A 13762-nucleotide genomic window follows, 5' to 3' on the forward strand; every position below is an offset into this window, starting at 1 on the left:
TTCTTAAAGATGCATATATAAATATAATAGTTTATATTTGTTTAATGAGTGATCTATTCTATTTTCCCAGTAATTAAAGTCAGCATAATATCTATTTTACTCACCTAACACATATGAGTTCATGCTGATAACAGGCTCCAATGTCTGTACTCAGGAAGAAGGTTCCCTTATTCACTCCAGCTACATCAATACCTGATATTGCTCAGTTCTTTGGCTCTGTCTGTAAAAAGTATATTAAATGGTTTAGACAGATAATAATAAATAATGGTTCTGATTAACTGTACGTATGGTATAATTAAAGGCACGCATAAAAATTCATGTGATACAGATCAGCTGTTTAGGTTATTACATATGTGCTATTGATTCAGCACAAGCATTTAGTACAGTTAGCTCTCTGAGTGCTATAATTACCTTTAAATATGAATATTCCCAGATCTATACAACATAACGTTAGAAAATCTATTTAAGTGGGGCCATATCACAACTTTACAAATATTATATAATCTTTTTTTTATTTTGTTTTTATTGAGGTTCAAAGTAAGGCAAACATGGGACAAAAAACAAACATAATAATGATGTCCTGTAAACTTCACATGGTACAAATCCATAAATACATAGTATATTTCAAAAGAACATTTTAGAGATATAGTATACAGATAGAATGCCTAATATTCTGGAGAGCCTCCGAGCTGATACCAGAGGTCACTCTTGGACCTCAGAAATTTATTTATGTTTTTACTAGGCTAGATTATCGCTTTAGTATGTATATTGATATTCTAATGTTGTTAATTACATCAACTTAGTGTAAGAAAAATAAAGGGAAAAAAAAACTTATTGTACTGTATATGTTGCCGCTATTAGAAATTAAGGGCTTAAAACAAGGGAGGGGTTGCAGGGGATAACCTTATGGGTTGTACAATCTATCAGCTCAACTATCAAAGTAATCCACTCCATCTTGGATATAGAACAGTGGAGTAACACCTATTCAAAGTATACAGGGAGCAGACCAGGTGATAGCATAAATAAATAAAAGGCAGCTGTATGTAACTGCTTTGTAAGTTGTATTGGAGGCTGAATGGATTTAGAATGCCCTTTGATATGGGTAGGTAAGCATCACTTTAACATAAACCTATAACAGTAAGATCTACCTGGTCAAAACACCTGGAGGTATAGGAATTTCCCAACAACAACTGAAAAAATAAATAAATAAACATGGGACAGTGCAACCTGCAAAACTAATAGGAGAGTGGTTCATTGACCATAAGATAGGTTAAGGTTTATTCCATAAATGATAGGTTACAGCTCACTAACTGTAAGTATGGCGACTCAGCATAATGCATATGCATGACCATACGACTATATTTATTGATTTTATCAATTTATTTATCAGGGTATAAATGGTGCCAGAAGAATAGATTAAATTTAGGGCCGCCCACCAGAGATACGGGCTGGAGCCATGGACTCTCCTCCCCATGATGGAAATAAAATTATCAGGCAAGCATAATTTATGTTTTCCATCTAAAGGGGAGGAGAGTCCACTGCTTTATTCAATTACTATTGGGAACATATACCCAAGCTCTTACAAATCTGCTCCATAGAGGTCTCATTCTTGAAGGCCAAAGACAAAGCCACTGCTCTAGTGGAATGAGCCGTGATCCTCTGAGGAGGCTTATGTCCCGCTGTCCCATATGCCAGGCGGATCAGGCTCCTCAGCCAAAAAGACAAAGAAGTGGCAGAAGCCCTCTGACCCCTGCGCTTCCCTTAATATACAACAAAAAATAAGTAAAAATATAGATAAAGGGGAATCAGTTGATGTGATATACTTAGATTTTGCAAAGGCATTTGATACAGTGCCACATGAGAGATTAATGCATAAAATAAAGGGACTGGGAATAGCTAAAAATGTTAGCTCATGGATAAATAACTGGATAAAAGATAGGGAGCAACGAGTAGTAGTAAATGGATCATACTCAGATTGGACAAAGGTAATCAATGGAGTTCCCCAGGGATCAGTACTGGGCCCTGTTCTTTTTAATATTTTTATAAATGACTTGCAGCAAGGATTAAATAGCGACAGATGATACTAAGTTAAGTAAGGTCATTAGGTCAGAGCAGGATGAACTTTCGTTACAAAGGGATCTGCAAAAATTAGAAGTATGGACTTAGCCAAAGAGAGGAGGAAAGGGATTTGGGAGTAGTAATAGATAATAAGCTAAAGATGGGTGCACAATGCAGGGCAGCGGCTACAAAGGCTAATAAGATACTAGCATGTATTAAAAGAGGCATTGATTCAAGGGAGGAAAGCATAATTCTGTCACTATATAAAGCCCTGGTAAGACCTCACCTTGAGTATGGAGTGCAGTTCTGGGGACCGATTGCAAAAAAAGATATTGCAGAACTAGAAAAAGTTCAGAGAAGGGCCACAAAGCTAAAAAGGGGATTGGAGAATTTAACCTATGAGGAGGAGAGGCTAGCCAAACTGGGTCTGTTTTCCTTAGAAAAAAGGCGCTTGAGAGGTGACTTACTTTCGATAAATATATTCAAGGCCCGTATACAGAGATGGCAGAAGCTCTGTTTATTCCAAGAGGTCACAATTTAAAGGTTGAAGGAAAGGAGATTTAATCTCCTGCAACGGAAACGTTTTTTCACTGTAAGAGCAATAAAATTGTGGAACTCATTACCAAAGGAAGTAGTGAATGCCAATACCCTAAATACATTTAAAAATAAATAATCATCAAAGCAAAAGTGTGTTCAGAACAAAAGTCCCCAAGTGCTCTAAACGTATATCGAAGCACATAAACATGGGGAATACAGGTCCCAATAATCTGTGTATCAATATTCTGGACCTCGGTCAGTTAAGAGAGTCACTCAAATTGGTACAGAGTCCATTGTCCCATGGAAAAGGTGTAATCCCGTTTAAAGTGTTAAAGTATGTCCCAGAGCCTAATAGTCACGGGTGGAAATGCCAGTTCACAATGTAATTGGATCAACTCTTACCCTCCACTATGTTGGTGGGGTACCCGGGAACACTTCCGTACTTCTCCTCGAATGGGTCGATGAAACCCTTCCTAGGGGGTGCAGTCTGTGTTTCCCTTCTCGGCGTGCTTCAGAGAGATCCAGCGTAGAGACGTATCCTTACTGCGTCACCCGTGACGTTACTTAGGCTGAACCAACTGGTATATCCTGGGGGGGGAGGTATAAGCCAGAGGGACAGGGAGCCGGTTCTGTATCCCTAGAGTGGCTAAAGCAGGTAGCTGGTGCAAAGAAGCGGTAAGCCCAACCGCTAAGGAAACATAAAGTCAGAAGAAAATATGCACCAATGAGGCGTAGTATCTGCTGCAGTAAAAAAATGTTTATTGTACAATCCGAAAGTAATGTACAGACAAAGTCACAGTGGAGAACGCCTGACGCGTTTCGCGCATGCGTAGATGCGCTTCATCGGAGGCGCATCTACGCATGCGCGAAACGCGTCAGGCGTTCTCCACTGTGACTTTGTCTGTACATTACTTTCGGATTGTACAATAAACTATGCCTCATTGGTGCATATTTTCTTCTGACTTTATATACATTTAAAAATAGTCTGGATACATTTCTGTATATAAACAAAATTCATGGATATGATTGCTAGTATTAAATGGGTCACCTTTTAGTGGGTTATTTAAGCTTAACTGGAGATTTTTGTCAGTATTTTAGATTTGTATAGGTTGAACTCGATGGACTTCGGTCTTTTTTCAACCTTATCTACTATGTTACTATGTTTAAAAAGAGATTTAGATTTTCTGAAATCCTTTGTAGCCTGAAGATAGAATTTCAAGGCACGAACCACATCCAGATTATGAAGTAACCTCTCCTTAGGAGAAGAGGGGTTAGGACACAAAGACGGAACAACTATTAAACCCCAAGCCCATGCGAAGAACAGCCTTATCTTCATGAAACACCAGATAAGGAGGATCATATTGCAAGGCCGCCAGCAAAGAGACTCTGCATGCCGATGCAATAGCCAACAGGAAGAGAACCTTCCAGGACCAAATTTGTATGTCAAGAGAATGCATAGGTTCAAATGGAACCTTCTGCAAGACCTTAAGGACCAAGTTTAAGCTCCAAAGAGGAGCAAACTGCCTAAAGACAGGCCTGATTCGAGACAGGGCCTGAACAAAAGAACGAATTTCAGGGAGATCAGCAACTCTCCTATGTAACAGAACAGATAAAGCAGAAATCTGACCCTTCAGGGAACTAGCGGTTAGACCCTTCTCCAAACCCTCTTGGAGAAAAGACAAAATCCTGGGTACCCTCACTTTATGCCAAGGGTATCCATGTCTCTCACACCAGGACAAGTAAGCTCTTCACACCTTATGGTAGATGCTTTGAGTAACCGGCTTCCTTGCCTGAACCAGAGTGTCAATCACACATTCAGAAAAACTTCTCTTGGCTAAGACTAGGCGTTCATTCTCCACGCAGTCAGCCTCAGAGAATCAAGATTCTGATGTAGAAAGGGACCCTGTTACAACAGATCCCTGTGACAGGGTAACCTCCACGGTGGAGAGGATGACACCAACACCAGATCCGCAAACCATATCCTCCTCGGCCACAAAGGAGCAATCAGAATGAACAACGCTCTCTCCTGCTTTATACGAGCCACTATACGAGGAAGAAGCGGTAACGGAGAATATATTTACATGAGACCGAATCCCCAGGGCACTACTAATGCGTCTATCAGTTCCGCCTGGGGGTCCCTTGACCTCGATACATATCGGGGAAGCTTGCACTTCAACCTTGACGCCATGAGATAGATCTCCGACGTCCCCCATCTGCGACAGATCTCCACAAACACCTCAGGGTGAAGAGACCATTCCCCCGGATGAAAGGTTTGCCTGCTGAGAAAATCCGCCTCCCAGTTGTCCACACCTGGGATGTGGATCACTGAGAGCGAACAGCTATGGGATTCCGCCCACTCCAGAATCTGAGACACCTCCCTCATTGCGAGGGAGCTCCTTGTACCCCACAGGTGGTTGATGTAAGCCACGGAGGTAATATTGTCCGTCTGGAACCTGATGAATTTGATTTCCCCCCAGACGGGGCCACGCCTTCAGAGCATTGTAGATTGCTTGTAGTGCCAGAATATTTATTGGAAGAGCAGCCTCCAGCCGAGAGCATTTTCCCTGTGCCATCCTGGCACCCCAAACGGCTCCCCATCCCTCCACACTCGCGTCCGTGGTCACAATCTCACAGGATGGTATCAGGAAGGATGTCCCCCTGGACAGATGATCCGGGCGGATCCACCAGGAGAGGGAGGTCCGAGTCCGCTTATCTATGGATATCAGCTGTGACAAATCCGTATGATCGCCATTCCACTGTCTCAACATGCACAATTGAAGAGGTCTGAGATGAAATCTGGCGAATGGAATGATGTCCATGCTGGAAACCATGAGCCATATCACCTCCATGCACTGAGCCATGGAGGGCCTCGCTACAGACTGAAGGGCCCGACAGGAAGACGCCATCTTCATGGCCACTGAATCTATGATTGTGCCCAAAAACTCCACCCTGGTGCTGGGAACCAGGGAACTCTTCTTGGAATTGATCTTCCAACCATGAGAGTGAAGTAACTGAAGCAGCGGTCCCCCGGTATAGGTCTCTGCCAGAAGGAAGGACAGCGCCTGAACCAGGATGTTGTCCAGGTAAGGTGCCACCACAATACCCCATGATCTTGCAACCGCTAGAAGAGCCCCCAGAACCTTTGTGAAGACTCTCGGGGCCAAAGGTAAGAGCCACAAACTTTAAATTTTGGTCCAGAAAGGCAAATCTGAGGAACCTGAAATGGTCCCTGTGAATCAGAAAATGAAGGTAGGCATCCTTCATGTCTATAGAAGTCATTAGCTGCCCCTCTTGAACTAGAGGTAGAATGGATCTGATCGTTTCCATTTTGAACGATTAAACGGACAGGAACTTGTTTAAACATTTGAGGTCCAGAATCGGGTGGAATGTGCCCTCCTTCTATGGAACCACAAACAAATTTGAGTAGTACCCTAGACCCCTTTCTGCATGGGGTACTGGTACGATAACACCTAGAGTGGAGAGATCCCTCACACACCCCAGAAAGGCCTATTTCTTTTTTCCGGCCTTGAAGACAGGTTTGACAGGAGGAATCTGCCCCTGGGCAGAGAGGACTTGAACCCTATCCTGTAACCCTGGGCGACAACCTCCAGAACCCAGGGGTCCTGAACATCCTGCAACCAAGCGCTGTAGAATAGAGACAATCTGCCCCCCACTCGGTCCGCAGACCAGTCGGGGGGCCGCCCCTTCATGCAGACTTCGTCTCGGTGGGCTTCTTGTTCTGCTTGGACTTGTTCCAAGCTTGAGCAGGCTTCGAGGCACCCTTGGGTTGGTCCGCTTTTGCGGCGGGCTGTTGGCGCTTGGCCTTCTTATCCTGGGGAAGGAAGGCTCCCTTGCCTCCCGTAACCATGGATATAATCGAGTCCAGGCCTGGACCGAAAAGGATCTTACCATGATTTTAGCCACAGAGCCCTGTGTGCTAAAACAGAAAAACCTGACACCTGAGCATTCAGGCAGATAATTTGCATATTGGCGTCAAGAATGAAAGAATTGGCTACTTTTAGGGGCTTTATTTTCTCCTGTACCTCCTCGAAAGAGGGTTCACCCTCAATCATATCAAACAAGGCATCACACCAATATGACGCAGCTCTGGCAAATGAGGCCTTTCCCAACATGTTCAACTTTTTGTCCATGGGCTCCTTGAACGAAGAACTATCCTCTAAAGGAATCGTCGTGGGCTTAGCAAGCATGGATATGGCCACATCCACCTTGGGAATGGTCCCCCATAACTCTAGCTGGGCCTCCGGAATGGGGAAAAGCTTTTTAAATTGAGAAGGGGAAAAGGAAGAACCGATCGCTCCAATTCATTCTTTAAATGTTCGCCATCTTGACAGGAATCGGGAAGGTCTGGGGCACCACCCTGTCCTCGTAAACCTTATCCAACTTAGGAATGGAGGACTCTTCTGGAAGCTTCGGTTCAGTAACCTCCAAAGTAGTCAGTACTTGTTTTAGTAAGAAAGTTCTCCATCTTAAACTTAAAACCAGGCTCCTCTGCTGCCGAAGGTTTAGATGACGTGGACTCTGACCCAGAAAGGAACCCTTCCAAAGCGTCAGAATGGGCCTCGTTGTTGTACCACCCTACAGGGGCATCCAACAGCGACAGGTCCTGGGTCGGGCCACTCTGAAAAGCCCTACGCTTGCACTTAGAAGAATGCGGCAAAGCATGGAACACCTTAGCGATTGCCATTTCAAGCTGGTCTGTGGAATCAGGCGGACAAGCAATCTCCCCCAAAGGTGCAACAGTCTGACCCTGGGGCACTGCATGTGGGATAGGGGACACCATTAGGGAACACACCTCACGGGACTGAGAACCCTCAGAGGTGGACGGCTCAGTAGTGCTAGACATTCCTTTATGCTTGGAAGTCGTAGCCTTACCCAGGCATGTGAACACAGTTGCGCAGGCTGGTCTACCAAAACCTCACAAAAAACACAGGAAAAAACTGAATTTATGCTTACCTGATAAATTACTTTCTCTTACATGGTGTATCCAGTCCACGGATTTATCCTTTACTTGTGGGATACCAATACCAAAGCTTTAGGACACGGATGAAGGGAGGGAACAAGACAGGTACCTTAAATGAAAGGCACCACTGCTTGTAAAACCTTTCTCCCAAAAATAGCCTCCAAAGAAGCAAAAGTATCGAATTTGTAAAATTTGGAAAAAGTATGCAGCGAAGACCAAGTCGCTGCCTTACAAATCTGTTCAACAGAAGCCTCATTTTTAAAAGCCCATGTGGAAGCCACTGCTCTGGTAGAATGAGCAGTAATTGTTTCAGGAGGCTGCTGGCCAGCAGTCTCATAGGCCAAACGGATGATGCTTTTCAGCCAAAAGGAAAGAGAGGTAGCAGTCGCCTTCTGACCTCTCCTCTTACCAGAATAGATGACAAACAATGAAGCTGTTTGTCTGAAATCCTTAGTTGCTTGTAAATAGAACTTTAAAGCACGAAAAACATCAAGATTGTGTAACATACGTTCCTTCTTCGAAGAAGGATTAGGACACAGAGAAGGAACAACAATTTCCTGATTAATATTCTTATTAGACACAACCTTAGGAAGAAAACCGGGTTTGGTATGCAAAACTACCTTATCTGCGTGGAACACCAAGTAAGGTGAGTCACACTGCAAAGCAGATAACTCTGAAACTCTTCGAGCAGAAGAGATAGCTACCAAAAACAAAACTTTCCAAGATAAAAGTTTAATATCTATGGAATGTAAAGGTTCAAACGGAACCCCTTGCAGAAATGAAATAACTAAATTCAGACTCCATGGCGGAGCCACAGGTCTATAAACAGGCTTGATTCTGACTAAAGCCTGAGTAAACGCTTGAACGTCTGGTACCTCCGCCAGACGTTTGTGTAAAAGAATAGACAAAGCAGATATCTGTCCTTTTAAGGAACTAGCTGATAATCCTTTCTCCAATCCTTCTTGGAGAAAAGACAATATTCTGGGAATCCTAATCTTACTCCATGAGTAACCCTTGGATTCGCACCAACAAAGATATTTTCGCCAAATCTTATGGTAGATTTTCCTGGTGACAGGCTTTCTAGCCTGAATCAGGGTATCGATAACCGACTCAGAGAAACCACGCTTAGATAGAATTAGGCGTTCAATCTCCAAATAGTCAGACGCAGAGAAATTAGATTTGGATGTTTGAAAGGACCTTGAAGTAGAAGGTCCTGCCTCATTGGCAGAGTCCGTGGTGGAACGGATGACATGTCCACTAGGTCTGCATACCAAGTCCTGCGTGGCCATGCAGGTGCTATTAGAATCACCGACGCCCTCTCCTGCTTGATTCTGGCAACCAGACGAGGAAGGAGAGGAAACGGTGGAAACACATAGGCCAGATTGAAGGATCAAGGCGCTGCTAGAGCATCTATCAACACCGCCTGGGGATCCCGGGACCTGGACCCATAAAGAGGAAGTTTGGCATTCTGACGGGACACCATCAGATCCAATTCTGGAGTGCCCCATAGCTGAGTCAGCTGGGCAAATACCACCGGGTGGAGTTCCCACTCCCCCGGATGAAAAGTCTGACGACTTAGAAAGTCCGCTTCCCAGTTGTCTACTCCTGGGTTGTGAATTGCTGAGAGGTGGCAAGAGTGATCCTCCGCCCACCTGATTATTTTGGTTACTTCCATCATTGCTAGGGGACTCCTTGTTCCCCCTTGATGGTTGATGTAAGCTACAGTCGTGATGTTGTCCGACTGAAATCTGATGAATTTGGCCGCAGCAAGCTGAGGCCATGCCTGAAGAGCGTTGAATATCGCCCTCAGTTCCAGAATGTTTATCGGGAGAAGAGCTTCTTCCCGAGACCATAAGCCCTGAGCTTTCAGGGAGTCCAAGACTGCACCCCAGCCCAACAGACTGGCGTCGGTCGTTACGATGATCCACTCTGGTCTGCGGAAACACATTCCCTGAGACAGGTGATCCTGAGACAACCACCAGAGAAGAGAATCTCTGGTCCCCTGGTCCAACTGTATTTGAGGAGACAAATCTGCATAATCCCCATTCCACTGTTTGAGCATGCATAGTTGCAGTGGTCTGAGGTGTATCCATGCAAAAGGGACTATGTCCATTGCCGCTACCATTAGTCCGATTGTCTCCATGCACTGAGCTACAGACGGCAGAGGAATGGAATGAAGAGCTCGGCAAGTAGTTAATAGTTTTAACTTTCTGACCTCCGTCAGAAATATTTTCATTTCTACCGAGTCTATTAGGGTTCCCAGGAATGGAACTCTTGTGAGAGGGGAGAGAGAACTCTTTTTGATGTTCACCTTCCACCCGTGAGACCTCAGAAAGGCCAATACAATTCCTGTGTGAGACTTGGCTCTTTGGAAAGTCGACGCCTGAATTAAGATGTCGTCTAGATAAGGCGCAACTGCTATGCCCCGCGGTCTTAGCACCGCCAGAAGGGACCCTAGCACCTTTGTGAAAATTCTGGGAGCAGTGGCCAACCCGAAGGTAAGAGCCACGAACTGATAATGCTAGTCCAGAAAAGCAAACCTGAGGAACTGGTGATGATCTTTGTGGATAGGAATATGTAGATACGATCCACGGTAGTCATATATTGACCCTCCTGGATCATTGGTAAGATTGTCCGAATGGTCTCCATCTTGAATGATAGGACTCTGAGGAATTTGTTTAGAATTTTTAGATCCAGGATTGGTCTGAAAGTTCCTTTTTTTTTTTTTTTTTTTTTTTTGGAACCACAAACAGGTTTGAGTAAAAACCTAGCCCTTGTTCCGCAATTGGAACTGGGTGGATCACTCCCATTGTATGTAGGTCTTCTACACAGCGTAAGAACGCCTCTTTCTTTGTCGTGTCTGTAGACAGACGAGAAATATGGAACCTTCCCCTTGGAGGGGAGTCCTTGAATTCTAGAAGATATCCCTGGGATACAATCTCTAAGGCCCAGGGATCATGTACGTCTCTTGCCCAGGCCTGAGCGAAGAGAGAGAGTCTGCCCCCTACTAGATCCGGTCCCGGATCGGGGGCTACCCCTTCATGCTGTCTTGGAGGCAGCTGCAGGCTTCTTGGCCTGTTTACCCTTGTTCCAGCCCTGGTAAGGTTTCCAGGCTGCCCTGGGGGTTGTGAAGTGTTACCCTCTTGCTTTGCAGCAGGGGAGGATGAAGCGAGACCGCTCCTGAAATTTTGAAAGGAACGAAAATTATTTTGTTTGTTCTTTGTCTTAAAGGACTTGTCCTGAGGGAGAGCATGGCCTTTTCCCCCAGTGATTTCTGAGATAATCTCCTTCAAATCAGGCCCGAAAAGGGTCTTTCCTTTGAAAGGGATGTTCAGCAATTTGGATTTTGACGACACATCGGCCGACCAGGATTTGAGCCATAGCGCCCTGCATGCCAGAATGGCGAAACCTGAATTCTTTGCCGCTAACTTAGCTAGTTGGAAAGCGGCATCTGTGATAAAAGAATTAGCCAGCTTAAGAGCCTTAATTCTGTCCATAATATCCTCATATGAGGTCTCCGTCTGGAGCGCATCTTCCAGCGCCTCGAACCAGAAAGCAGCTGCAGTAATTACAGGAACAATGCACGCTATAGGTTGGAGAAGAAAAACCTTGAAGAACAAAAATTTTCTTTAGTAAACCCTCTAACTTTTTATCCATAGGGTCTTTAAAAGCACAACTGTCCTCAATTGGTATAGTTGTGCGTTTAGCAAGTGAAGAAACAGCCCTCTCCACCTTAGGGACCGTCTGCCATGAGTCCCGCGTGGTGTCAGATATGGGGAACATCTTCTTAAAAACAGGAGGGGGAACAAACGGAATACCAGGTCTATCCCACTCCCTAGTTACTATATCCGCAATCCTCTTAGGGACCGGGAACACGTCAGTGTAAACAGGAACTTCTAGGTACTTGTCCATTTTACACAATTTCTCTGGGACAACCAAAGGGTCACAGTCATCCAGAGTAACTAATACCTCCCTGAGTAATAAACGGAGGTGTTCTAGTTTAAATTTAAAAGCCAACGTATCTGAGTCTGTCTGAGTAGCAACTTTTCCCGAATCGGAAATTTCTCTCTCAGACAGCACATCCCTCGCCCCCATTTCAGAGCGTTGTGAGTGTATATCGGATACGGCTACTAAAGCGTCAGAATGCTCATAATCTGTTCTTAAAACAGAGCTATCACGCTTTGCAGGTAACACAGGCAGCTTAGATAAAAATACTGAGAGGGAATTATCCATAACTGCCGCCAAATCTTTTAAGGTAAAAGAGTTAGACGCGCTAGAGTTGCTAGGCGTCGCTTGAGCGGGCGTAACTGGTTGTGACACTTGGGGAGAGGTCAACGGGCTAACCTCATTACCTTCTGTCTGAGAATCATCTTGGGCCACATTTTTAAGTGCAACAATATGGTCTTTAAAGTGTATAGACATATCAGTACAAGTGGGACACATTTTGAGAGGGGGTTCCACCATGGCTTCTAAACACATTGAACAAGGATTTTCCCTGGTGTCAGACATGTTTAACAGACTAGTAGTAAGACAAACAGGCTTAGAAATCACTTTAATCATGCAAAAACACACTTTGCAAAAAAACGTTACTGTGCCATTAAGAAATAAAAAAGGCCCACAATTTTCCAAAACAGTGAAAAATGCACCAAACTTTCTGAAATTTTCACAGTATGTACCTAAAGCATTGGTAAGATTGCACAACTAGCAAAAAAATCGATTAACCCCTTAATGCCCAAACCGGATCAATAGTAAGCTAACAGACCGGTTAAAACAAATTTAGCACCTTGCCACAGCTCTGCTGTGGCCCTACCTTCCCTTAGGAGTCAGATTTCTGGGGAAAAAGCTTCTTATGGTTCCTCAAACTAAAGCAGGAGCCACCATGTGAACACAGCCTGAAGATCTAGTCAGTCTAACTGTGCATCTGAGGCGTGAAATTAGGCCCCTCCCACCTTACTCTGGTGCTGTGAGGCCTAAATAAACACTCCTAGGAGTTATAATATTAGCCATGTGGGTAACAATCCCCTGAAGAGAACCCAAAGGGAACTTCTAAATGTCTCAAACACGTTATTTATAAGTAAAACCGTTTGCCATAAAAAAGTGTCAACCCATCAAATAGTGTCAACCAGCATAAATTAGCCCTGTTATGTAAGCTTGTAATTCCATACTTAGTCTCTGAATAAAGCTTACCCTTCCCTCATGGGGATCTTCTCAGTCCTTTTCTAGCATTATCACAGTCTTGTCTAGAAATAAATGACTGAACATACCTTATTGCAGCCTAATCTGCAAACCGTTCCCCCCAATTGAAGTTTTCTTGTACTCCTCAATCCTGTGTGGGAACAGCAGTGGATTTTAGTTACAACATGCTAAAATCATTTTCCTCTCTGCAGAAATCTTCATCCCTTTTCTGCTGAAGAGTAAATAGTACAAACCGGTACCATTTAAAAATAACAAACTTTTGCTTGTAGAAAAAAAACTAAAAATCTAACACCACATTCACTTTACCCTTCCAGAGAGAGACCCTGTTGCTTAGAGCCGGCAAAGAGAATGACTGGGGGGTGGAGCTAGAGGGGGAGCTATATGGACAGCTCTGCTGTGTGCTCTCTTTGCCACTTCCTGTTGGGAAGGAGAATATCCCACAAGTAAAGGATGAATCCGTGGACTGGATACATCTTACAAGAGAAAGACTTAGTTAAAGAGGGAGTACCCTCTAACGCGTCAGAATCCTCCATATCTTTATAATAAAGATATAATTAAGATAAGACAGGCACCTATGACCCGGACTACAGAAACCGCTTCGTCTCCTCCGTCGCAGATCAGATTGGAAGTGAAGAAGCCCCACCCAGTCACAAGGATGTCTAAGCAGGACCGCTCCTGCCGAAAAGGAAAAACATAGCAAAAAAAAGTTAGTGCAAAATCCCCGGAAGTGAACCTGTTAGTGCCACAAAATGCCAGAGCCGCATCCACGCACATAACGCAGCAAACACACAATAAACAGTATTATGTACATACCCCCTCATTCAATAATATCCCTACATGCAATATTAACCCTTGATTCTATAAAGATAAAGGCGCCACACTGTGGCCCTGTCTTCTGTTTTATTATTATGTATAAAAAAATGAAACAATCTTACCAGAATTAACACCATGGACCAGGAACACGGCCCTTCAAGTGTAACACGTGATAGC

The 13762-nt window shown here is 44.2% G+C and overlaps 1 protein-coding gene across 1 annotated transcript in view; it reads right to left on the reverse strand.

Moving 5' to 3' along the window:
* The window catches only part of LOC128659828 (gastrula zinc finger protein XlCGF52.1-like), a 127082-nt gene that overhangs the window by 7354 nt on the left and 105966 nt on the right, over positions 1-13762 (reverse strand). Inside the window, exon 2 of the mRNA XM_053713400.1 lies at positions 105-220. Within this exon, the coding sequence (XP_053569375.1) occupies positions 105-123 (19 nt within the window). The 5' untranslated portion in view covers positions 124-220. The remainder of the gene's footprint in view (positions 1-104; positions 221-13762) is intronic.

The sequence above is a fragment of the Bombina bombina genome, chromosome 5 (assembly GCF_027579735.1).
Source record: "Bombina bombina isolate aBomBom1 chromosome 5, aBomBom1.pri, whole genome shotgun sequence".
Taxonomy (NCBI): domain Eukaryota; kingdom Metazoa; phylum Chordata; class Amphibia; order Anura; family Bombinatoridae; genus Bombina; species Bombina bombina.